The 21232-nt window shown below is 41.8% G+C and overlaps 1 protein-coding gene across 2 annotated transcripts in view; it reads right to left on the reverse strand.

Moving 5' to 3' along the window:
- Positions 1–21232, reverse strand: part of LOC124789302 (protein lava lamp-like) — a 153976-nt gene that overhangs the window by 8952 nt on the left and 123792 nt on the right. For both annotated transcript variants that reach the window (XM_047256613.1, XM_047256612.1), the window contains exon 12: positions 7671–7725. In XM_047256613.1, the coding sequence (XP_047112569.1) occupies positions 7671–7725 (55 nt within the window). The remainder of the gene's footprint in view (positions 1–7670; positions 7726–21232) is intronic.

Here is a 21232-nt window from a genome sequence, read left to right on the forward strand (position 1 = left end):
TAAAGATGCTGTAACTTACCGAACGAAAGCGTTGGTATGTTGATAGCAGACAATAAAACACACACACACACACACACACACACACACACACACACACACACAAATTTCAAGCTTTCGCAACCCAAGGTTGCTTCATCAGGAAAGAGGTAAGGATAAAGCAACCTTGGGTTGCGAAAGCTTGAAATTTGTGTGTGTGTTTGTGTGCTTTTTATTGTCTCCTATCAACATACCAACGCTTTTGTTTGGTAAGTTACAGCATCTTTGTTTTTAGATATATTTTTCCCACGTGGAATGTTTCCCTCTATTATATTCATAACTACTCAGTAATTTACACTTAAGAGCTTGACAGAGGGGTGTATCAAACTGTTTTCGGATTATTTCTCTACCATTCAACTCTCTATCAGCATATGGGAAAAATTAACACTTAAATCTTTCCATGTGAGCTCTGATTGCTCGTTTTATTGCAATGATCATTTCTCCCTATGTAGTGCGTGTCAACAAAATATATTTGCATTCAAAGGAGAAAGCTGGTGATCGAAATTTCATGAAAAGATCTCATCATATGGAAAAATGCCTTTGTTTTAACAACTGCCACATCAACGCACATATCATATCTGTGCCACTCTCTCCCTGTTTCATGATAATATAAAGGTAAGGATACCATACCCTGGAGCAATACTTCAGAAAAGGATGGGCAACAAAGGTATAGGCAGTCTCTTTAGCAGATCTGATGCATCTTCTAAGTTTTCTGCCAATAAAAAGCAGTCTTTGGTTCCCGCTTTCCATGTGATCATTCCCATTTAAGTTGTTCATAGTTGTAATCCCTAAACATTCAGTTGAATTTGCAATCTAGTACAATATGTAAGTGTGGGATGTGTGTGTGTGTGTGTGTGTGTGTGTGTGTGTGTGTGTGTGTGTGTGTATACCCGTCCTTTTTCCCCCCTAAGGTAAGTCTTTCCGCTCCCGGGATTGGAATGACTCCTTACCCTCTCTCTTAAAACCCACATCCTTTCGTCTTTCCCTCTCCTTCCCTCTTTCCTGATGAGGCAACAGTTTGTTGCGAAAGCTTGAATTTTGTGTGTATGTTTGTGTTTGTTTGCGTGTCTGTCGACCTGCCAGCACTTTCATTTGGTAAGTCACATCATCTTTGTTTTTAGAATATGTAAGTGGATGTACATGTATAGAATATAAATGCAGGCCTCATCAAATTTTGAAGGACAGCCTTTTGTACAAATTACTGAGAGATTCACTAAATGCAAATGATTATGACAATGTTCCAGTGATCAGGGAACAACAGGAGGATGAGCTAGTCCATGAGGAATATCAAACATATTACAGGCCTGACTCACCATGGAGTTGCTCCCTGATCCATCAGTGGCGTCTAACCGGCCTCTAGACAGAGGCTGGTTCTAAAAACCCCTAATTCATTTGCAGAGAACTGCATTACTTATCTTCATGATGACCTATTTGACTCACTCATCATGTAAATATAATCATGCTAGGACCATACAAAATATAAATATATAAAGGAAGTGATCGATCAACTTGTCTTGTCTTATGCATTTTAAAATTCTGAATGCTTTGAGGGACCTTGCTTTCAGGGCCTTCAGGTGTGTGACAATCAAATAAGTTTATCACTGAAAATAAGGCAAACTGAAAGGAACTAATGAGCCATCTGGGTTCTAAGATTCAGACAAACCTGTGGTTAACCATCTGCTCCAAGGGCCCTCACCCACAGCTACTGTCTGCGCATATACAGTTTTCATGGATTGGAAAATCATCTTCTTGATATTTGTAACTTCATACATAATTAGGATTTATTTAGAATTTCCCAGAAGGTTATGCATCATATGAACTGGTGATACGTCACATACTGCTGACAGTGGTAAGTCCAGATTCCTCACTGTGAAAATATTATGTAGACTTCATCAGTGGTAGAAGTGAAGTCCCAATTCCTGGCTGTGATGCAAGTGCAATGTCTATTGTGCAGGTCCAATGAAGTGTATTTTTCTTTACACAATTAATGAGTTAACCACCACATTTCTGAGAAATACTCATGATGTTCTCTCATATAATCAATGATTTAGTGGAACATTTTACAGAGTTTGCAAATTACTGTGATGATAACATCGCATCATCTTTTGCTTGACAGCCAAGATCCCTAATTGTCTTAATGATGTAATGAAAGAGTGTGTGTGTGTGTGTGTGTGTGTGTGTGTGTGTGTGTGTGTGTGTGTTTGAAAAAGTATTTTAGTCGAAAATTAAGCAATAATATAATACATCCTTCCAAGGAAGAAAGAATAAAAGAGAGAACGAACCCGCCCCCGAAAAATTTTCTTAAGTGAACTGGTGAAAACTGCTTGGCATCCTCACCAGACAGCAATGGGCAAATGGAATAATTCCAGGTTCTGGCAGATGGTGAGATTGATGTGGCCATCATACATTGTTTTCGAGGAGTTAGGCACTTGGTTGATGGGTCTTGCTCTAGCACAGGAACGGCCTCTGGTCTAATATCCACAACAAAGTGGCCAGCATACCAAGCCACATAGTCAGATCACCATCTATGAAACTTTCAGCTATGCACCATATACATTCTCACTACATCAAGCCCTACTGTGTTTCTGGCTTTCTCTTGGTCTACAATTATTCTCTTATTCTAAGGCTCATTAGAACCCTGGCTTCACTTTGAAGTTATATGTCAGCTCGCAAACAGTTCAAAACATTGCTTGTTCTTGAAAACCTTCCCTGAAGTGACTTGTGATAGATACCCATAGAGCTGCCCCCTTCAGTCACTCATAAATAACGAACTTGCTACGGAAGCGTGTTGTGGGATAGTAAAAAATTACTAATATATTTATGACTCCAAATATACATTTGTTCCCTTGATGCAATGTACTGCAAACAATGTTGTACTGCAATTTGCTGTTGATATTTGCTGCCACTTTTTTAATATGTATACCATGCATTCTGAAAGTTCTATGAATTATTCAGTTCCCATTCACTGTTATTCTTCCGAGAATGATGTGCAATAGAGGCAGCCAAGCTAACTTATTGTTGCAAGTTTCTACAATGTGGAACTATTAGAAACTCTGAAGGAGCTCTGTTGTTATGTGACATGTAGTTGTCAGTCACTGCCAGAAATGGAATTAAAATATGTAAGGATAACTGTACAGAGATTATTGTAAATTTAAATGGAGGTTCATCTGTGAACTAGTACCTCAACTGATTGGATCTGCCATTTTGGGTTACCCTCCACTGTCAGAGCCTTCACTGCCTCAGTAACCAGAAATGTGAACAACACTGTGTTGGAGATAAAACTCTTGCTACTGGAGAGAAAAGAATGATTTAAGCAGAGGCTGGTTACATCTACTGAGCAAACTGTAAGCATCCTCTTGGGTTCAGAACTAACACAATTTTTTTGTCTGAAGAGTCTGTGGTCAGAAGATACAATACTGTCTAGCCTGAGAACAGAAGGTTATGTATTTAGAGTGGTCAAAAGAGCTGGACAGGTGGCACAAATTTTATCCAATGACAGGACAGTAATCATTCACATCGATGTTCCTTACTGATGTTTGTCCAATAGAGGTGTAGCACAAAGACTGAGGGTAGGCCTATACAGAAATCTGTTTTATACAACAGACTGTCCTGATAGAAACAAAATAGCTGTTGATAACATGGATATTCCTCATGGGTGTTTGTCCAAACAAAATGAAGTACAAAGATTATGGGTAAAACAAAACAACGGAACATCCAGGATGGAATAATGACAATATTATGAATAGACTGATACCCAGTAAATGGCGAAGATGTTGAGTTGCTCACAGTCTATCCTCAGCAGGCAGACACAGTGATCATTTGTGTGTGAGCTGTGTTTGGCATGAATGTGTGTGTGTGTGTGTGTGTGTGTGTGTGTGTGTGTTATCTAATTCAGAAGAAGGGCTTTTGGCTGAAAGCTTACTTTTTTAGTAGTCTTTTTGTTGTTTCTGTCTGCAACTCAACATCTCCACTATATGATGATTAGCAATCTATTCTTTTCATTATATTGTCTTTGGTTAGGCATATAAAGTAACTTGTGTTACAAAGCAGACTGCCCTGACAGCGACAAAACAGTAGCCACTGTTCCTGTATAGAAAAATGCACACAATAAGGGAAAGGCAACCACTCACCTGTAGCACACCTTTATCATCATGCAAACCTGGCTAAAACAATACGTGACAGCCTCTACTTCATTCACAAAATCCTTTTATTTTGTAACCACAGCTTCCTGAAAGCATCACTGCAATAAAAACTCTTTCCTTTCAACGGTTGGAACAGCATTCCCAGCACTATCTGAGGAATCAAAGTTCAAATGGCTCTGAGCACTATGGGACTTAACATCTACGGTCATCAGTCCCCTAGAACTTAGAACTACTTAAACCTAACTAACCTAAGGACAGCACACAGCATCCAGTCATCACGAGGCAGAGAAAATCCCTGACCCCGCCGGGAATCGAACCCGGGAACCCGTGTGTGGGGAGCGAGAATGCTACCGCACGACCACAATCTGCGGACTATCTGAGGAATCTGTCCGAGCTACTCCTGTTTTATGCCTGCGTGGATATGCCAAGAAAAAGCGTAGCAGTCAGATCCAGCCCCTCATAGCTCCCCTACCATGCTTTGCTGACTTACTTTACCTTACACATTTTCAAAAACTTCCTCCGCTCTCCATGAAACATACAACTCCTGAAACACCCATCCGATAACACTATTGCCAATCTTTCTGCGAAAACTCTGTCCTCTGCAGAAGTCTCTGCTCTTTCTAAATCCTCACCTGTAGCTCCATACCTACGTTCATCCATGCTGCTGGACTTGTAAAGGAACTTATCTCCTTTCCTTGTTCCCTGCAATGGAAATATTTCTTTGACAACCCCTCCCCTCCCCATCTGACAACCGTCAACCCAAACACCTATAAAGATTCTTATTTAAAACAGTTTCAACATCCCTCCAACTGTGGCCCTCTTCCTCTTCCACCCAGTTTTTCCTAAATCCCTCCCCACTGAGTTTGACACCACTTGTATGAAACACAAAGCTATCTGTAACCTTAACACCACTCCATGCATGATCACTCCTTCCACAGACAAAGGTTCCACTACAGTGGTCAAGAATCTTAGTGACTATGTGGCTCAGGATCTCTGACAACTTTTGGACACCTCTGCATAAAAGCTTACTATCAGGATCCCATCCCAGAAGTCCAACGTTATCTCCAGCTGCTCCTCTAGGAATTAGGGGTAATCCAAAGCCTGACACCTCAATCCATCTCCCTCCTCACACCAGCAACTCCCCTATATTTCTACCTTTTATCTGCTCCCCAAACTCCACAAACCCAACCCCACACTCCCTATTGGTCACCCCACTGTGGCTGGATGTAATGCCCCCACAGAATGAACATCTCCCTTTGCTAACCAGCACCTCCAAATTACTGTCTGTAAGCTCTCATCCTACGTAAACTCTCCGCCATTCCTGTGCCATTACCACCACACTCCTTGTCAGTTACTGCGGATACGACATCCTTGTACAATATACCCCATGCCCACAGCCTTGTGGCAATGGAAAACTATCTTTCTCAATGTCCTCCTGCCCACCAGCTCTTTCCTAATTCTCCTGGCTAACCACACACCGAACCACAATTATTTCACTTTGGAAAGCTATATATACACACCTGGAGGAATCCTTCCTATCCAGTCGACACCTAAACCCCTTGTTTGGTTAAGGTTCATTGATGACATTTTCATGATCTGCACTCACAGTTAGGACATTCTTTGCTTTTCCTTCCATAACCTCAACACCTACTGCCAAATACACTTCACCTGATCCTTCTTGACTCAATGAGCCACCTTCCTTGATGTCGATCTCCAGTTCACAGATGGCTCCATAAAGACGTCTGTTCATGTTTCACAGTGACCTGCAATGAGGGACATTCTACCCAAAACCTTACCCACATCAACCAAATTAATGTTCAGCCACCCACTCAACTTACAGAACATCCTTCCCCATCCCTATTACAATCCTGCACCCCATGGGTCACTCCTGTCCACTCCCTTGTGGCGCGCCCAGGTGCAAGACCTGTCCCATAAAACCACAGACCAATCACAGGCATTTTCTAGACAATAAAAGGAAGGCCACATGTGAAAGCAACCACGTTATATATCAGCTATGCTGCAATTATTGCACAGCATGCTATGTGGGCATGACAAGTAAACAACTGTCTACTCGCACGAATGGCCTCCACCAACCTGTAACAAACCTGGCAAACCACAAACTAGATCATCCAGTTACTGAAACATGCTGCATACCACAACACAAATTACTTCAACAGCTGCTTCACTACATGGGCCTTTGGACACTGCCTCCTAGCACAAGTTTCTGTGAACTACACAAGTGGGAACTGTCCCTCCAGCATATCCTAGACTCTTGCTATCCCCCTGGCCTAAGCCTCTGCTGAACTCTTTGCCAATGCCTCACCTTACCTTTCCCCTTCTTCCTTCAGTTCACACTACTCCTTTTCCATTCATATCGCGTACTGCCTTCTCCCACCACTCTTGTTACCTCCATGTGGTCTCTCTCTCTCTCTCTCTCTCTCTCTCTCTCTCTCTCTCTCTCTCTCTCCCTCTCCCTACCTCTCCCTCTTTCTATTCATCTCCACCTTCTTCCCCCTTCCTTTCCCCCTCCCTCTTTCACACTGTACTCTTCCATCTTGTTGAGTCACTTGTTGAAAGAGCTGCCTCTTTCCCGCTATTCCCTTCTTGCGTCATTTCCTAACCTAACCTTTCCCTTCCCCATTTCCTTCAGCCCAGGCAATTGATAATCATTAATCAGTCTCACAATGGCCACTGGGGTGTGCATTTAGATGTCTGTGTTGTTTGGGTGAATGTGTGTATATTGGCTAGAAAGAGAGCAAGAGCTCGAAAGCTAGTGTGAATAGTGTTTCCTTGTATGTGTTTCTATGCTCCAGTCAGATCCAACCCCTCATAGCTCCCCGACCATGCCTTGCTGACTTACTCTACCTTACACACTTTCAAAAACTTCCTCCACCCTCCATGAAACATACAGTCATTCACATGGAATGGCTCACTGATGTTTGTTCAATGGAAATAAGCACTAAGATTGTGCCTAGATGTATAAAGTAATTTGTGTTACAGATTGCCTTGACACTTTAAATGGGAATTACACACAACATAATAGCATTAGAAAAGTGTAATTATTTCCATTTAATAACTGTAATCAACATACTAAAGCAATGATCAAAAGAAGGGTTAGTTTGTAAACAATAGCACTTCATAACATATGTTCTTGCTCAGGGTAACATGACTTCCACTATCTCTGAAGTCTGAAACAACTCACAAAATGAGTTATTGGATGAACTACAGTTTAATAAGGAAGCCAAACCATGATGTTATTTGGTGTTTTCACAATTTATAGCCAAAGTCTAAGTTATATTATCTGCAAGAAGATGGGGATAAATCAACCAAATGATCAACTCAGAACCTTAGTATCATTAATCTGACACTTTACCATTTGATTTTCAAATGGCTGTAATCAGATACAGATCACATTATACATAAGTAATACACAGAACTAGCTATTTGTACCCATGATTTTGTATAAGAAATTGAAACTAGATTTTTTGTTACCTGCGGCCTCTGATCCAGTTCAGAAGCACAGTGGACGGACTTTGGACATCCCGGGCTGTAAAGAAAGTTCGTTAAATTAAACTTCTTTAGAGTGAATGAAATGTGCTGGAGTTAACGAAATATTATGTTTAACAATAAGGACTATGAAATGTAACTTCCCAAATAAACTGGATGAAAGCAATATAATTATTTCCAGCTACAGATTTCTTGAACACAGCACAAAACAATGACAGTGGATCTAAAACTATTGAATGTTGGGGTATTTATTGTATATTGTATATTGACTGAGGGAGGGGACAAGCAAAAAGCACGTAACAAAAATAATAGCATAATTTCTGTCTACAAGTTTCTGATACGTCTTCTTTATTTTTACAGAATGTGAATATCTACTTTCTGTATTATATGCAGAGCTGGCCCCTGCATATTTGGCCACCACACTCATAACGTGCTTCACGAGCCACATATGGTCCCTGCTTTAACACTGGAGGTTGTGAACATAAGTTTCGCTAGGCTGTTTACCGCCAAGCCTGCTGCAGTTGTCACAGCATCTGGGGGTAGAAGCTGCGCCAATACGTGGCGTGCACATCACGGAAAATGATGCTGCAGTTGCAGACACTAATTTGAGTCAATGCAGTCACTTGTCCATGTGACACCGCATCCGCTTTCCTCTGCAGACAGGTACTCAGGTCATGGCATGGCCCCTCAACAGCAAGTCGCATTCCAGACTCCAGACCGACTGCCAGCTGCCAGAATTCTGCTCTGGCTCCAGATCGACTGTCAGCTGCTTTGAGTTTATGCTTCATATCATAATGCATGTCACTGCTGCAACCACCAGAAATGCTGTCTCACACCTTCACTGGCAATGTCAATCACTCGATGTCTGTCAGTTGCTCCTGAAAACTGCACCTGCGCCTTGACAGTTCACGAGCTCACAACTGTGAAATACAGTGCCACTGATCATCCTCTGCACTTCTCAGCTCTCCCCCATTACCAATAACCATGGACTTCGTCATAGTGGGCACCCACTACACATCATTTACATTGACTTTTAAGTTGTACCAAGCGTGGACTTCTGTCCCATAAAACTGTACCGAGTTTAGTTCATGCTTAATAAACAAAGAGCGGCTATACATCATGTGTATTCAGTCACTGCCTGTTACACCACTCGACCAAGGTTGTAACAAATGGTTCAAATGGCTCTGAGCACTATGGGACTTAACATCTGAGGTGATCAGTCTCCTACAACTTAGAACTACTTAAACCTAACTAACCTAAGGACATTACACACATCCATTCCCGAAGCAGGATTCGAACCTGCGACAGTAGCGGTCGCGCGGTTCCAGACTGAAGGGCCTAGAACCGCTCGGCCACAGCAGCTGGCAAGGTTGTAACACTTTCTCACTAGATACACTAATGGGAAATGAGAGGAAAAATATGAAGTATTCGCTTGAAAGAGTGCTAACTTTATCTGGCAAAATAATTTGTTCAACCACAGCATAAAAGCACATGAAATTCTATTAAATGCAACATTTCTGGTAACGAAAACTTACTTTTTATTGTTACAATTTTTACTTACATCTGCTTACGCACTGACTGCTGTATGTACCATTTACGCAAGATTGCTGTAGGTACCATTCACGCAAAATCATACCTTTTCGCACAGGTACACCTCTCTCTCTCTCTCTCTCTCTCTCTCTCTCTCTCTCTCTCTCTCCCCCCCCCCCCCCCTCTCTCTCTCTCTCTCTCTCTCTCTCTCTCTCTCTCTCTCTCTGTGTGTGTGTGTGTGTGTGTGTGTGTGTGTGTGTGTGTGTGTGTGTTATGTCAGTTATGTGTGACCCACACTACAACCGCAACAAACATCTACATCTACATCTTCACCTTCATAGTTACTCTGCAATTCACACTTAAGTGCCTGGCAGAGGGTTCATTGAACCCTTTTCATACTACTTCTCTACTATTCAACTCTCAAATGCCATGTGGGAAAAAGGAACACCTAAATCTTTCTGTTCGAGCTCCGATTTTAGTATGATGATCATTTCTCCCTATGTAGGTGGGTGTCAACAAACTATTTTCACATTCGGAAGAGAAAGTCGCTGATTGAAATTTCGTAAGTAGATCTGAAAGCAAAGAAAACCGCCTTTATTTCAGTGACTGCCACCCCAACTCGCATATCATATCTGTGACACTCTCACCCCTATTGCATGATAACACGAAATAAGCTGCCCTTATTTGCACTTTTTCGATGTCCTCCATCAATCCTACCTGGTAAGGATCCCATAACGCGCAGCAATATTCTAGAGGAAGACGGACATGTGTAATGTAGGCTGTCTCTTTAATGGGTAGGTCGCATCTTCTAAGTGTTCTGCCAACAAAGCGCAGACTTTGTTTCACCTTCCTCACAATATTATCTACATGGTCTTTCCAATTTAAGTTGCTTGTAACTGTAATTCCTAGGTATTTAGTCGAACTGACAGCCCTTAGATTTGTGCGATACCAAAAATTTATCAGATTTCGTTAAGTACCCATGTGGATGACCTCGCACGTTACTTTGTTTAGTGCCAATTTCTACTTTTCGCACCATACAGAGTTTCTATCTACATCATTTTGTAATCGGAATTGATCATCTGATGATTTTACTAGATGGTAGATTACAGCGTCATCTGTGAATAATCTAAGGGGGCTGCTCAGATTATCACCTAGATCATTTATGTAAATCAGGAACAGCAGAGGGCCTATGACACTACCTTGAGGAACGCCAGATATCACTTCTGTTCTACTCAATGGTTTACCGTCTATCACTATGAAATGTGACCTCTCTGAGAGGAAATCACGAATCCAGTCACACAACAAAGATGATACTCCATATGCATGCAATCTGATTAATAGTCACTTGTGAGGAACGGTATCAAAAGCCTTATGGAAATCTAGGAATATGGAATCGATCTGAGATCCCTTGTCGACAGCACTAATTACTTCATGGGAATAAAGAGCTAGCTGTGTTGCACAATGCGGGTAAGCTACTACAAACAGCATAGTGAACGCATTATTGTTGCCAAGATAGACAAGAAGCCCATGCCTACTACAGTAGTACAAGTTTATATGCCAACTGGCTCTGCAGATGACGAAGAAATTGATGAAACATATGATGAGATAAAAGAAATTATACAGGTAGTGAAGGGAGACGAAAATTTAATAGTCATGGGTGACTGAAATTCGAGAGTAGGAAAAGGGAGAGAAGGAAACATAGTAGGTGAATATGGATTGTGTTGTTGTTGTGGTCCTCAGTCCTGAGACTGGTTTGATGCAGCTCTCCATGCTACTCTATCCTGGGCAAGCTTCTTCATCTCCCAGTACCTACTGCAGCCTACATCCTTCTGAATCTTGAATCTGCTTAGTGTATTCATCTCTTGGTCTCCCTCTACGATTTTTAGCCTCCACGCTGCCCTCCAATACTAAATTGGTGACCCATTGATGGCTCAGAACATGTCCTACCAACCGATCCCTTCTTCTGGTCAAGTTGTGCCACAAACTTCTCTTCTCCCCAATCCTATTCAATACTTCCCCATTAGTTATGTGATCTACCCATTTCTGTAGCACCACATTTCGAAAGCTTCTATTCTCTTCTTGTCTAAACTATCTATCGTCCATGTTTCACTTCCATACATGGCTACACTCCATACAAATACTTTCAGAAATGACTTCCTGAAACTTAAATCTATACTCGATGTTAACAAATTTCTCTTTTTCAGAAACACTTTTCTTGCCATTGCCAGTCTACATTTTATATCCTCTCTACTTCGACCATCATCAGTTATTTTGCTCCCCAAATAGCAAAACTCCTTTACTACTTTAAGTGTCTCATTTCCTAATCTAATTCCCTCAGCATCACCCGACTTAATTCGGCTACATTCCATTATCCTCGTTTTGCTTTTGTTGATGTTCATCTTATATACTCCTCTCAAGACACTGTCCATTCCATTCAACTGCTCTTCCAAGTCCTTTGCTGTCTCTGACAGAATTACAATGTCATTGGCGAACCTCAAAGTTTTTATTTCTTCTCCATGGATTTTAATACCTACTCCGAATTTTTCTTTTGTTTCCTTTACTGCTTGCTCAATATACAGGTTGAATAACATCGGGGAGAGACTACAAACCTGTCTCACTCCCTTCCCAACCACTGCTTCCCTTTCATGTCCCTCGACTCTTATAACTGCCATCTGGTTTCTGTACAAATTGTAAATGGCCTTTTGCTCCCTGTATTTTACCCCCGCCACCTTTAGAATTTGAAAGAGAGTATTCCAGTCAACATTGTCAAAAGCTTTCTCTAAGTCTATAAATGCTAGAAACATAGGTTTGCCTTTGCTTAATCTTTCTTCTAAGATAACTCGTATGGTCAGTATTGCCTCACGTGTTCCAGTATTTCTACGGAATCCAAACTGATCTTCCCCGAGGTCGGATTCTACTAGTTTTTCCATTCGTCTATAAAGAATTCGTGTTAGTATTTTGCAGCTGTGGCTTATTAAACTGATTGTTCGGTAATTGTTCACATCTGTCAACACCTGCTTTCTTTGGGATTGGAATTATTATATTCTTCTTGAAGTCTGAGGGTATTTCGCCTGTTTCATACATCTTGCCCACCAGATGGTAGAGTTTTGTCAGGACTAGCTCTCCCAAGGCCGTCTGTAGTTCCAATGGAATGTTGTCTACTCCCAGGGCCTTGTTTCGACTCAGGTCTCTTAGTGCTCTGTCAAACTCTTCACACAGTATCGTATCTCCCATTTCATCTTCATCTACATCCTCTTCCATTTCCATAATATTGTCCTCAAGTACATCGCCCTTGTATAGACCCTCTATATACTCCTTCCATCTTTCTGCTTTCCCTTCTTTGCTTAGAACTGGGTTTCCATCTGAGCTCTTGATGTTCATACAAATGATTCTCCTGTCTCCAAAGGTCTCTTTAATTTTCCTGTAGGCAGTATCTATCTGACCCCTAGTGAGATAAGCCTCTACATCCTTACATTTGTTCTCTAGCCATGCTTGCTTAGCCATTTTGCACTTCCTGTTGATCTCATTTTTGAGACGTTTGTATTCCTTTTTGCCTGCTTCATTTACTGCATTTTTATATTTTCTCCTTTCATCAATTAAATTCAATATTTCTTCTGTTACCCAAGGATTTCTACTAGCCCTCGTCTTTTTACCTACTTGATCCTCTGCTGGCTTCACTACTTCATCCCTCAAAGCTACCCATTCTTCTTCTACTGTATTTCTTTCTCCCATTCCTGTCAATTGTTCCCTTATGCTCTCCCTGAAACTCTGTACAACCTCTGGTTTAGTCACTTTATCCAGGTCCCATCTCCTTAAATTCCCACCTTTTTGCAGTTTCTTCAGTTTTAATCTACAGGTCATAACCAATAGATTGTGGACAGAGTCCACATCTGCCCCTGGCAATGTCTTACAATTTAAAACCTGGCTCCTAAATCTCTGTCTTACCATTATATAATCTATCTGATACCTTTTAGTATCTCCAGGGTTCTTCCATGTATATAACCTTCTTTCATGATTCTTAAACCAAGTGTTAGCTATGATTAAGTTGTGCTCTGTGCAAAATTCTACCAGGCGGCTTCCTCTTTCATTTCTTAGCCCCAATCCATATCCACCTACTACGTTTCCTTCTCTCCCTTTTCCTACACTCGAATTCCAGTCACCCATGTCTATTAAATTTTCATCTCCCTTCACTATCTAAGTAATTTCTTTTATTTCATCATACATTTCATCAATTTCTTCGTCATTTGCAGAGCTAATTGGCGTATAAAATTGTACTACTGTAGTAGGTGTGGGTTTCGTATCTATCTTGGCCACAATAATGCGTTCAGAATGCTGTTTGTAGTAGCTTACCCGCATTCCTATTTTCCTATTCATTATTAAACCTACTCCTGCATTACCCCTGTTTGATTTATGTTTATAAACCCTGTAGTCACCTGACAAGAAGTCTTGTTCCTCCTGCCACCGAACTTCACTAATTCCCACTATATCTAACTTTAACCTATCCATTTCCCTTTTTAAATTTTCTAACCTACCTGCCCGATTTAGGGATCTGACATTCCACACTCCGATCCGTAGAACGCCAGTTTTCTTTCTCCTGATAACGACATCCTCTTGGGTAGTCCCCGCCTGGAGATCCGAATGCGGGACTATTTTTCCTCCGGAATATTTTACCCAAGAGGACGCCATCATCATTTAATCATACAGTAAAGCTGCATACCCTCCGGAAAAATTACAGCCGTAGTTTCCCCTTGCTTTCAGCCGTTCAAAGTACCAGCACAGCAAGGCCGTTTTGGTTATTGTTACAAGGCCAGATCAGTCAATCATCCAGACTGTTGCCCTTGCAACTACTGAAAAGGCTGCTGCCCCTCTTCAGGAACCACACGTTTGTCTGGCCTCTCAACAGATACCCCTCCGTTGTGGTTGTACCTACGGTACGGCTATCTGTATCGCTGAGGCACGCAAGCCTCCGCACCAACGGCCAGGTCCATGGTTCATGGAGGGGTAAGAAATGAAAAAGGAAGCCGTCTGGTAGAATTTTGCACAGAGCATAACTTAATCATAGCTAACACTTGGTTCAAGAATCATAAAAGAAGGTTGTATACATCGAAGAATCCTGGAGATACTAGAAGGTATCAGATAGATTATATAATGGTAAGACAGAGATTTAGGAACCAGGTTTTAAATTGTAAGACTTTTCCAGGGGCAGATGTGGACTCTGACCACAATCTATTAGTTATGAACTGTAGATTAAAACTGAAGAAATCGCAAAAAGGTGGGAATTTAAGGAGATGGGACCTGGATAAAGTGACTAAACCAGAGGTTGTACAGAGTTTCAGGGAGAGCATAAGGGAACAATTGACAGGAATGGGGGAAAGAAATAAAGTAGAAGAAGAATGGGTACCTCTGAGGGATTAAGTAGTGAAGGCAGCAGAGGATCAAGTAGGTAAAAAGACGATGGCTAGTAGAAATCCTTGGGTAACAGAAGAAATATTGAATTTAATTGATGAAAGGAGAAAATATAAAAATGCAATAAATGAAGCAGGCAAAAAGGAATACAAACGTCTCAAAAATGAGATCAACAGGAAGTGGAATATGGCTAAGCAAGCACGGCTAGAGGACAAATGTAAGGATGTAGAGGCTTATCTCACTAGGTGTCAGATAGATACTGCCTACAGGAAAATTAATGAGACCATTGGAGAAAAGAGAGCCACTTGTATGAATATCAAGAGCTCAGATGGAAACCCAGTTCTAAGCAAAGAAGGGAAAGCAGAAAGGTGGAAGGAGTATATAGAGGGTCTATACAAGGGCGATGTACTTGAGGACAATATTATAAAAATGTAAGAGGATGTAGATGAAGATGAAATGGGAGATAAGATACTGCGCAAAGAGTTTGACAGAGCACTGAAAGACCTGAGTCGAAACAAGGCCCTGGGAGTAGACAACATTCCATTAGAACTACTGATAGCCTTGGGAGAGCAAGTCCTGACAAAACTGTACCATCTGGTGAGCAAGATGTATGACACAGGCGAAATACCCTCAGACAAGAAGAATATAATAATTCCAATCCCAAAGAAAGCAGGTGTTGACAGATGTGAAAATTACCGAACTATCAGTTTAATAAGTCACAGCTGCAAAATACTAACGCGAATTCTTTACAGACGAATGGAAAAACTGGTAGAAGCAGACCTCGGGGAAGACCAGTTTGGATTCCGTAGAAATGTTGGAACACGTGAGGCAATACTAACCTTACAACTTATCTTAGAAGAAAGATTTAAGAAAAGGTAAACCTACATTTCTAGCATTTGTAGACTTAGAGAAAGCTTTTGACAATGTTGACTGGAATACTCTCTTTCAAATTCTAAAGGTGGCAGGGGTAAAATACACTAAGCAGAATCAGAAGGATGTAGGTTGCAGTAGGTACTGGGAGATGAAGAAGCTTGCACAGGATAGAGTAGCGTGGAGAGCTGCATAAAACCAGCCTCAGGACTGAAGACCACAACAACAGTATATGCTCCAAAACCCTACTGCAAATTGAGGCCAGTGATATGGGTCTGTAATTCAATGGGTTTTTGTATTTCCTTTCTTGAACATTGGCGTGACCTGTGCTACTTTCCAGTCTTTAGGAACAGACCTTTAGTCAAGTTAGCGATCCTTTCGTCAACTGAGCGGTTGTATGTGATTGCTAAGAAAGGCACTATTGTGTCTGTATACTCTGAAAGGAACCTGACTGGTATACCATCTGGACTGGAAGACTTGCCTTTCTTAAGTGATTTGAGTTGTTTCGCAACACCTAAGATATCTACTTTTATGTCACTCACGCTAACAGCTGTTCTGGTTTCAAATTCTGGAATATTTACTTTGTCTTCTTTCGTGAAGGACTTACAGAAAACTGTATTTAGTAACTCTGCTTTAGTGGCACCATCATCGGTAACATTTCCATCGCTATCGCACAGTGACGGTATTGACTGCTTTTTGCCGCTGGTATACTTTACATACAACCAGAATCTCTTTGGGTTTTCTACCATATTTTGAGACAATGTTTCATTGTGGAAACCATTAAAAGTATCTCACATTGACGTCCGCACTAAATTTCGAGCTTCTGTGAAACTTAGTCAGTCTTGGGGATTTTGCATTCTTCTGAATTTGGCATGCTTTTTTTGTTGCTTCTGCAACAGTGTTCTGACGTGTTTTGTGTACCATGGTGGATCAGTCCCGCCTCTTAATAACATATGCGGTATGAATCTGTCTATTGCTGTCAATACTGCATCTTTGAATTTGAGCCATATCTGGTCTACACTTACATCATTAACTTGGAAGGAATGGAGACTGTCTTAGGAAGGCATCAAGCGAATTTTTATCTGCTGTTTTAAATATATATATTCTGCATTTATTTTTAGTGGTTTTGGTTGATATGGTTTTGAGCCTTGCTGACCTTGTGTTCATTAATCCCTATATCCGTCATGACACTCTCTATTAGATCAGGATTATTTGTGGCTAAGAGGTCAAGTGCGTTTTCGCAACCATTTACAATTTGTGTGGGATCATGAACTAATTGTTCAAAGTAATTCTCAGAGAAAGAATTTGGTACAATTTCGGAAGATGTTTTCTGACTACCACCGGCTTTGAACATGTATTTTTGCCAACAAATCGAGGGTAGATTGAAGTTTCCACCAATTATGACTGTATGAGTGGGGTACTTATTTGTAATGAGATTCAGGTTTTCTTTGAACCATTCAGTTATTATATCATCTCAGGTGGAGGTGGGGGGGGGGGGGGTGGGGGGGGGGGGGTCAGTAGAAGGAGCCAATTATTATTTTGGTATGGCTGTTGAGTATAACCTCTACCCATAGTAATTCGCAGGAACTATTTCAACTTCACTACAAGGTAAACAAGTACCAACAGACACAAACACACCACCACCTAATTTCTTTAATCTATCCTTTCTGAACACGGTTTGCGAATCTGTAAAGATTTCGGCAAAATTTATCACCGGCTTTAGCCAGCTTTCTGTTCCTATAATGATTTCAGCTTCAGTGCTTTCTATCAGCACTTGAAGCTCTGGTACTTTTCCAATACAGCTACGACAATTTACAACTACAGTACCAACTGTTGCTTGGTCGATTCTCATCATTTCCTTGCCCTGTACCCTTTGAGACTGGAGCCCTTTTTCATCTTTCCTGAGACTGTCTAACCTAAAAAACCGCCCAGTCCACACCACACAGCCCCTGCTACCCATGTAGCCACCTCCTGTGTGTAGTGGACACCTGACCTATTTAGCGGAACCTGAAACCCCACCACCCTATGGCGCAAGTCGAGGAATTTGCAGCCTACACAGTCGCAGAATCATCTGAACCTCTGATTCAGACCCTCCACTCAGTTCTGTACCAAAGGTCCGCAATCGATCCTTTCGACAATGCTGCAGATGGTGAGCTCTGCCTTCATCTCACTAGCATGACTGGCAGTCTTCACCAACTCCCATAGCCACTGGAAACCACAGAGAATCTCTTCCGAACCATAGCGACACACGTCATTAGTGCCGACAGAGCTGCCACCTGCAGTTGGCTGCACCCTGTGCCCTTCATGGCATCCAGAAGGACCCTTTCCACATCTTGGATGCCTCCCCCCGGTACGCACATGGAGTGCACATTGGCTTCCTTCCCGTCCTTAGCTGCCATATCCCTAAGGGGCTTCATCACTTGCCTAACACTGGAGCTCCCAATGACAAGCAATTCCACCCTCTGCCCTTGTCCAGACCTCTCGGGAAGACAGGCCACTGCCGCAACAGATGAGGCTGCCCTTGCTGGCTCAGAAGTACTTTCAGCATTGGGCAGTACGTTAAACCTGTTACGGAGGCGTAAGGGTAAAGCCTTGCGGCCAGCACCAACTTTTGCCTTCCGCCCAGGGATTCGCAACCCCGCCATGGTTAGCCAATCACCGTAAGGCAAGTGTCGACCACCAGGGATGTCCGAATCCGAGGGTGCAGTGGCATCAGAGATCCCAGGTGATGCTATAGGTTCCAGAGGTTCCAAAGCACTCACCTCGGGCGTCCTAATGTCATCATGGCCCAGGGCAAAAGCCTGGAGCCTGTCAACCATGGCCAACAAAGCTTCCAGCTGTTTACAGACCACGGCCAATCCCCCCTGAATCCGAACACAACAGGCGCAGTACGTATCCATCGTTAACAATTTTATTTCATCTCTGCTATCTCATAAGCCGTTCAAAACAAACAGATGACTGACGACTATGCAAAGCCCTCACTTTTGTGAAGATACGGTCACAGATTTTCTAAATGTTGGTGTTTCCTGTGTCATTGTTAACAAGCTTCGTCATTAAGTCATGTTCCACAAATGCTCAACTGGAGCATACTCTGGTACTGAGGTGGTGAGGAAATTTAACAGATGTTGGTTGCTGTTAACACTATTGTTGGCAGTGAACAGTCCATTGGCAGAGTAAGAATGGCAATATAATTAAATGAATGGTGTTTTAATATGTGCTCAACTGGGCAGTATTACCTACATGAACAGTGCTTTGTCACTGCAACGTACTATTATCCAAACCATGTTATCCTTTGTGTTACAGCTTTACACATACGAAGGAAGGATGGTTTGGGGTATCACCCCACTGATGATTAAATCTTTAGAAACAGAGAAAATTCTTGAGTAGGACAAGGAAATAAATCCGAAACCATGTAAAACTTAAATTTGGTTGGCTGGACTTCTATTGAATACGAGTCTGATGTCTTAACTACTGCATCATCTTGACTGATCTTACGTAGAGACAAGCTGTTTCACTGTTGTACAAGTTTTATTAGCAACCAAGCAAAACCTACTCATGACAAAGATTTCAAACTTTCACCATTATAAACCATTAATTCTTCTTTCAGGACAGCATTATAAGCTGGCTGTGGTATGCTCTGACAGATGAAGTTGAGGCGTAACGCCTTATAACGATCCTGCCTTGGAGGCAGTTAAGTGGGAGATGTGTTTCAGAGCTGGAGAGTGACAGATGGTGACGTGAGACTGGACGCGCACGTAGTTTATGTATTAGCCGATAGAGGACAATATTGGATACGGGGACCGTGATTTTAGTTTCGATTGTGCCCACTAGAGTGCACTAAAGTAATAGAATGGTTTTCATAAGCTGTTATAGTATTTTCATAAAGTGTTATTATGTCTTTTTGTGTATGTAAACTGTTATAAATGTGTTTTAGCAGTATGAATGATGTGTGAGTGTGGATTAATGTTAATATGAAGATAATTGTTTAATGAGTTATGTAGTAGGATTTAGTGTGGGAACATTTCGAAGAAGTATGGATATGAACAAAGGGGAGTTTTGTAGAATAGATTTGTAAAGTAAGTTTATGGTAAAGGGAAAGTTAATTCAGGTATAAATAACAATAGTAAATAACTTTATGCATAAGCAAAACTTCAACAGATTAGATAACGTCGGTAAAAAGTGCAGTCATGAGGTTTACTATTTTGCGATTGGTTATTGATGAAAAGTGCGGACTGCCACGGGAGAATGTTGTTTTGCTATTGGCTGTTGAGTAAACTGACCAATGGTAAAGCAATATTCTTCGCGCGCCTTTCTCTGCTGGTAGAAAAGACTTAGATTATTCTAGAGAATATTCAAAGCCTAGCCATGAAACAGATCGGACATGTGTAGTAGCAGTTCCGATGGAAACGATAAGTTGCCGGATGTAACAGTGTTCCATACATCAAAAGTGTTGGAAAGTGACGGCATAATTATTCCGATGTGTGTGTAGAAATTTCAGAATTTTTAAGCGAATTTTGTGATGAGAAAAGACATATATTCCACGTGGCATATTGAGCAGGTCGGTGGCTAAAAACTGTGACTGCATTTGGTATGGACAGACTTCACATTTCGCGAGCATTCTCAATCAAAAACAATCAGTATTTTTGTAGCTATTACGTTTTCGGGAAATGCAACACCATAAACTTGCTAAGGTGAGTGAAAGGGATTGAGAGTGACTGTGTTAATACTAGCATGGGCTTGGCAGTGATACTTGTTCACCTAAGTTTCAGAATCTATTAATTGAGGACAAAATTTCCAACCTTTCATTTAGTGACAAAACTTTCTCCCGAAACATAGATTGGTGACTTTAATTGCAGCCTGGTTCATGTCGAAGTACAGAAGGTTTCACTCAGCTTTCCTACTGATGACCTGCTGAGACAATGTTCACAGGTAGGTGCAGGTCCGTCGTAAAGGGACGGAAAGAACCGCACCGCCGCAAAGTGTATGAACACCATCCACCTACCTCGAAATGGCTGCCTGTGGTTTTAGGTGATACCCAGGATACAGTAGATGTTTGTCTGGCACTAAACATTGTAGTAGCTACTCAAGTGATGTCACAGTCCAACCCAGGTTCTGTTTTTCACAGCTGTCTGGAACTAGGAACTGTGAAACTTCCCCAATCCACTAACATCATCCATGCATAACAGACAACTTGTAATTCTTATGTTGCCCAAGTCTTCTGAATGACTCACAGTTTTATACCCAAATCCTTGTTATAACTTCACTCAAATTTCCTTAACAGAAAGGAGTGCCTTATGTAACTCAATCACGACTCCCATAATTTACACCAATTTCAGCAGATTATGGTACAGGGCCATGAGTGTGACTCTGTGGTGGTGGATGCCATGCAGACGACTATGGATATTTGGAGTAGGCATCAATGATAAGTAACTGCATGGACCCCAAAAACGGGCCCGCAAAATCAAGATGGATGTGATCTCAGGCCCAGCGAGGCACAGGCCAGGGTGAGAATGACTGAGGGGGGGCTTGCCTGGTGACGCGCACACACAGTGCAGCTGCGGACCAGGCGGTCAATATCGCCATCGATGCCAGGCCAATACACGTGCCAGTGGTGTAACAAACTGAGCACGCAATGTCGAAAATCCAGAGGGATGACCACCCAATGGGCATCCAACTCCATGGCCAACAGAAGGACATCACTGACCACAGAGAGCTGGTGGGACACATGGCACCAAGTGCTG

The sequence above is a fragment of the Schistocerca piceifrons genome, chromosome 3, assembly GCF_021461385.2.
Source record: "Schistocerca piceifrons isolate TAMUIC-IGC-003096 chromosome 3, iqSchPice1.1, whole genome shotgun sequence".
In the NCBI taxonomy this organism is placed as follows: domain Eukaryota; kingdom Metazoa; phylum Arthropoda; class Insecta; order Orthoptera; family Acrididae; genus Schistocerca; species Schistocerca piceifrons.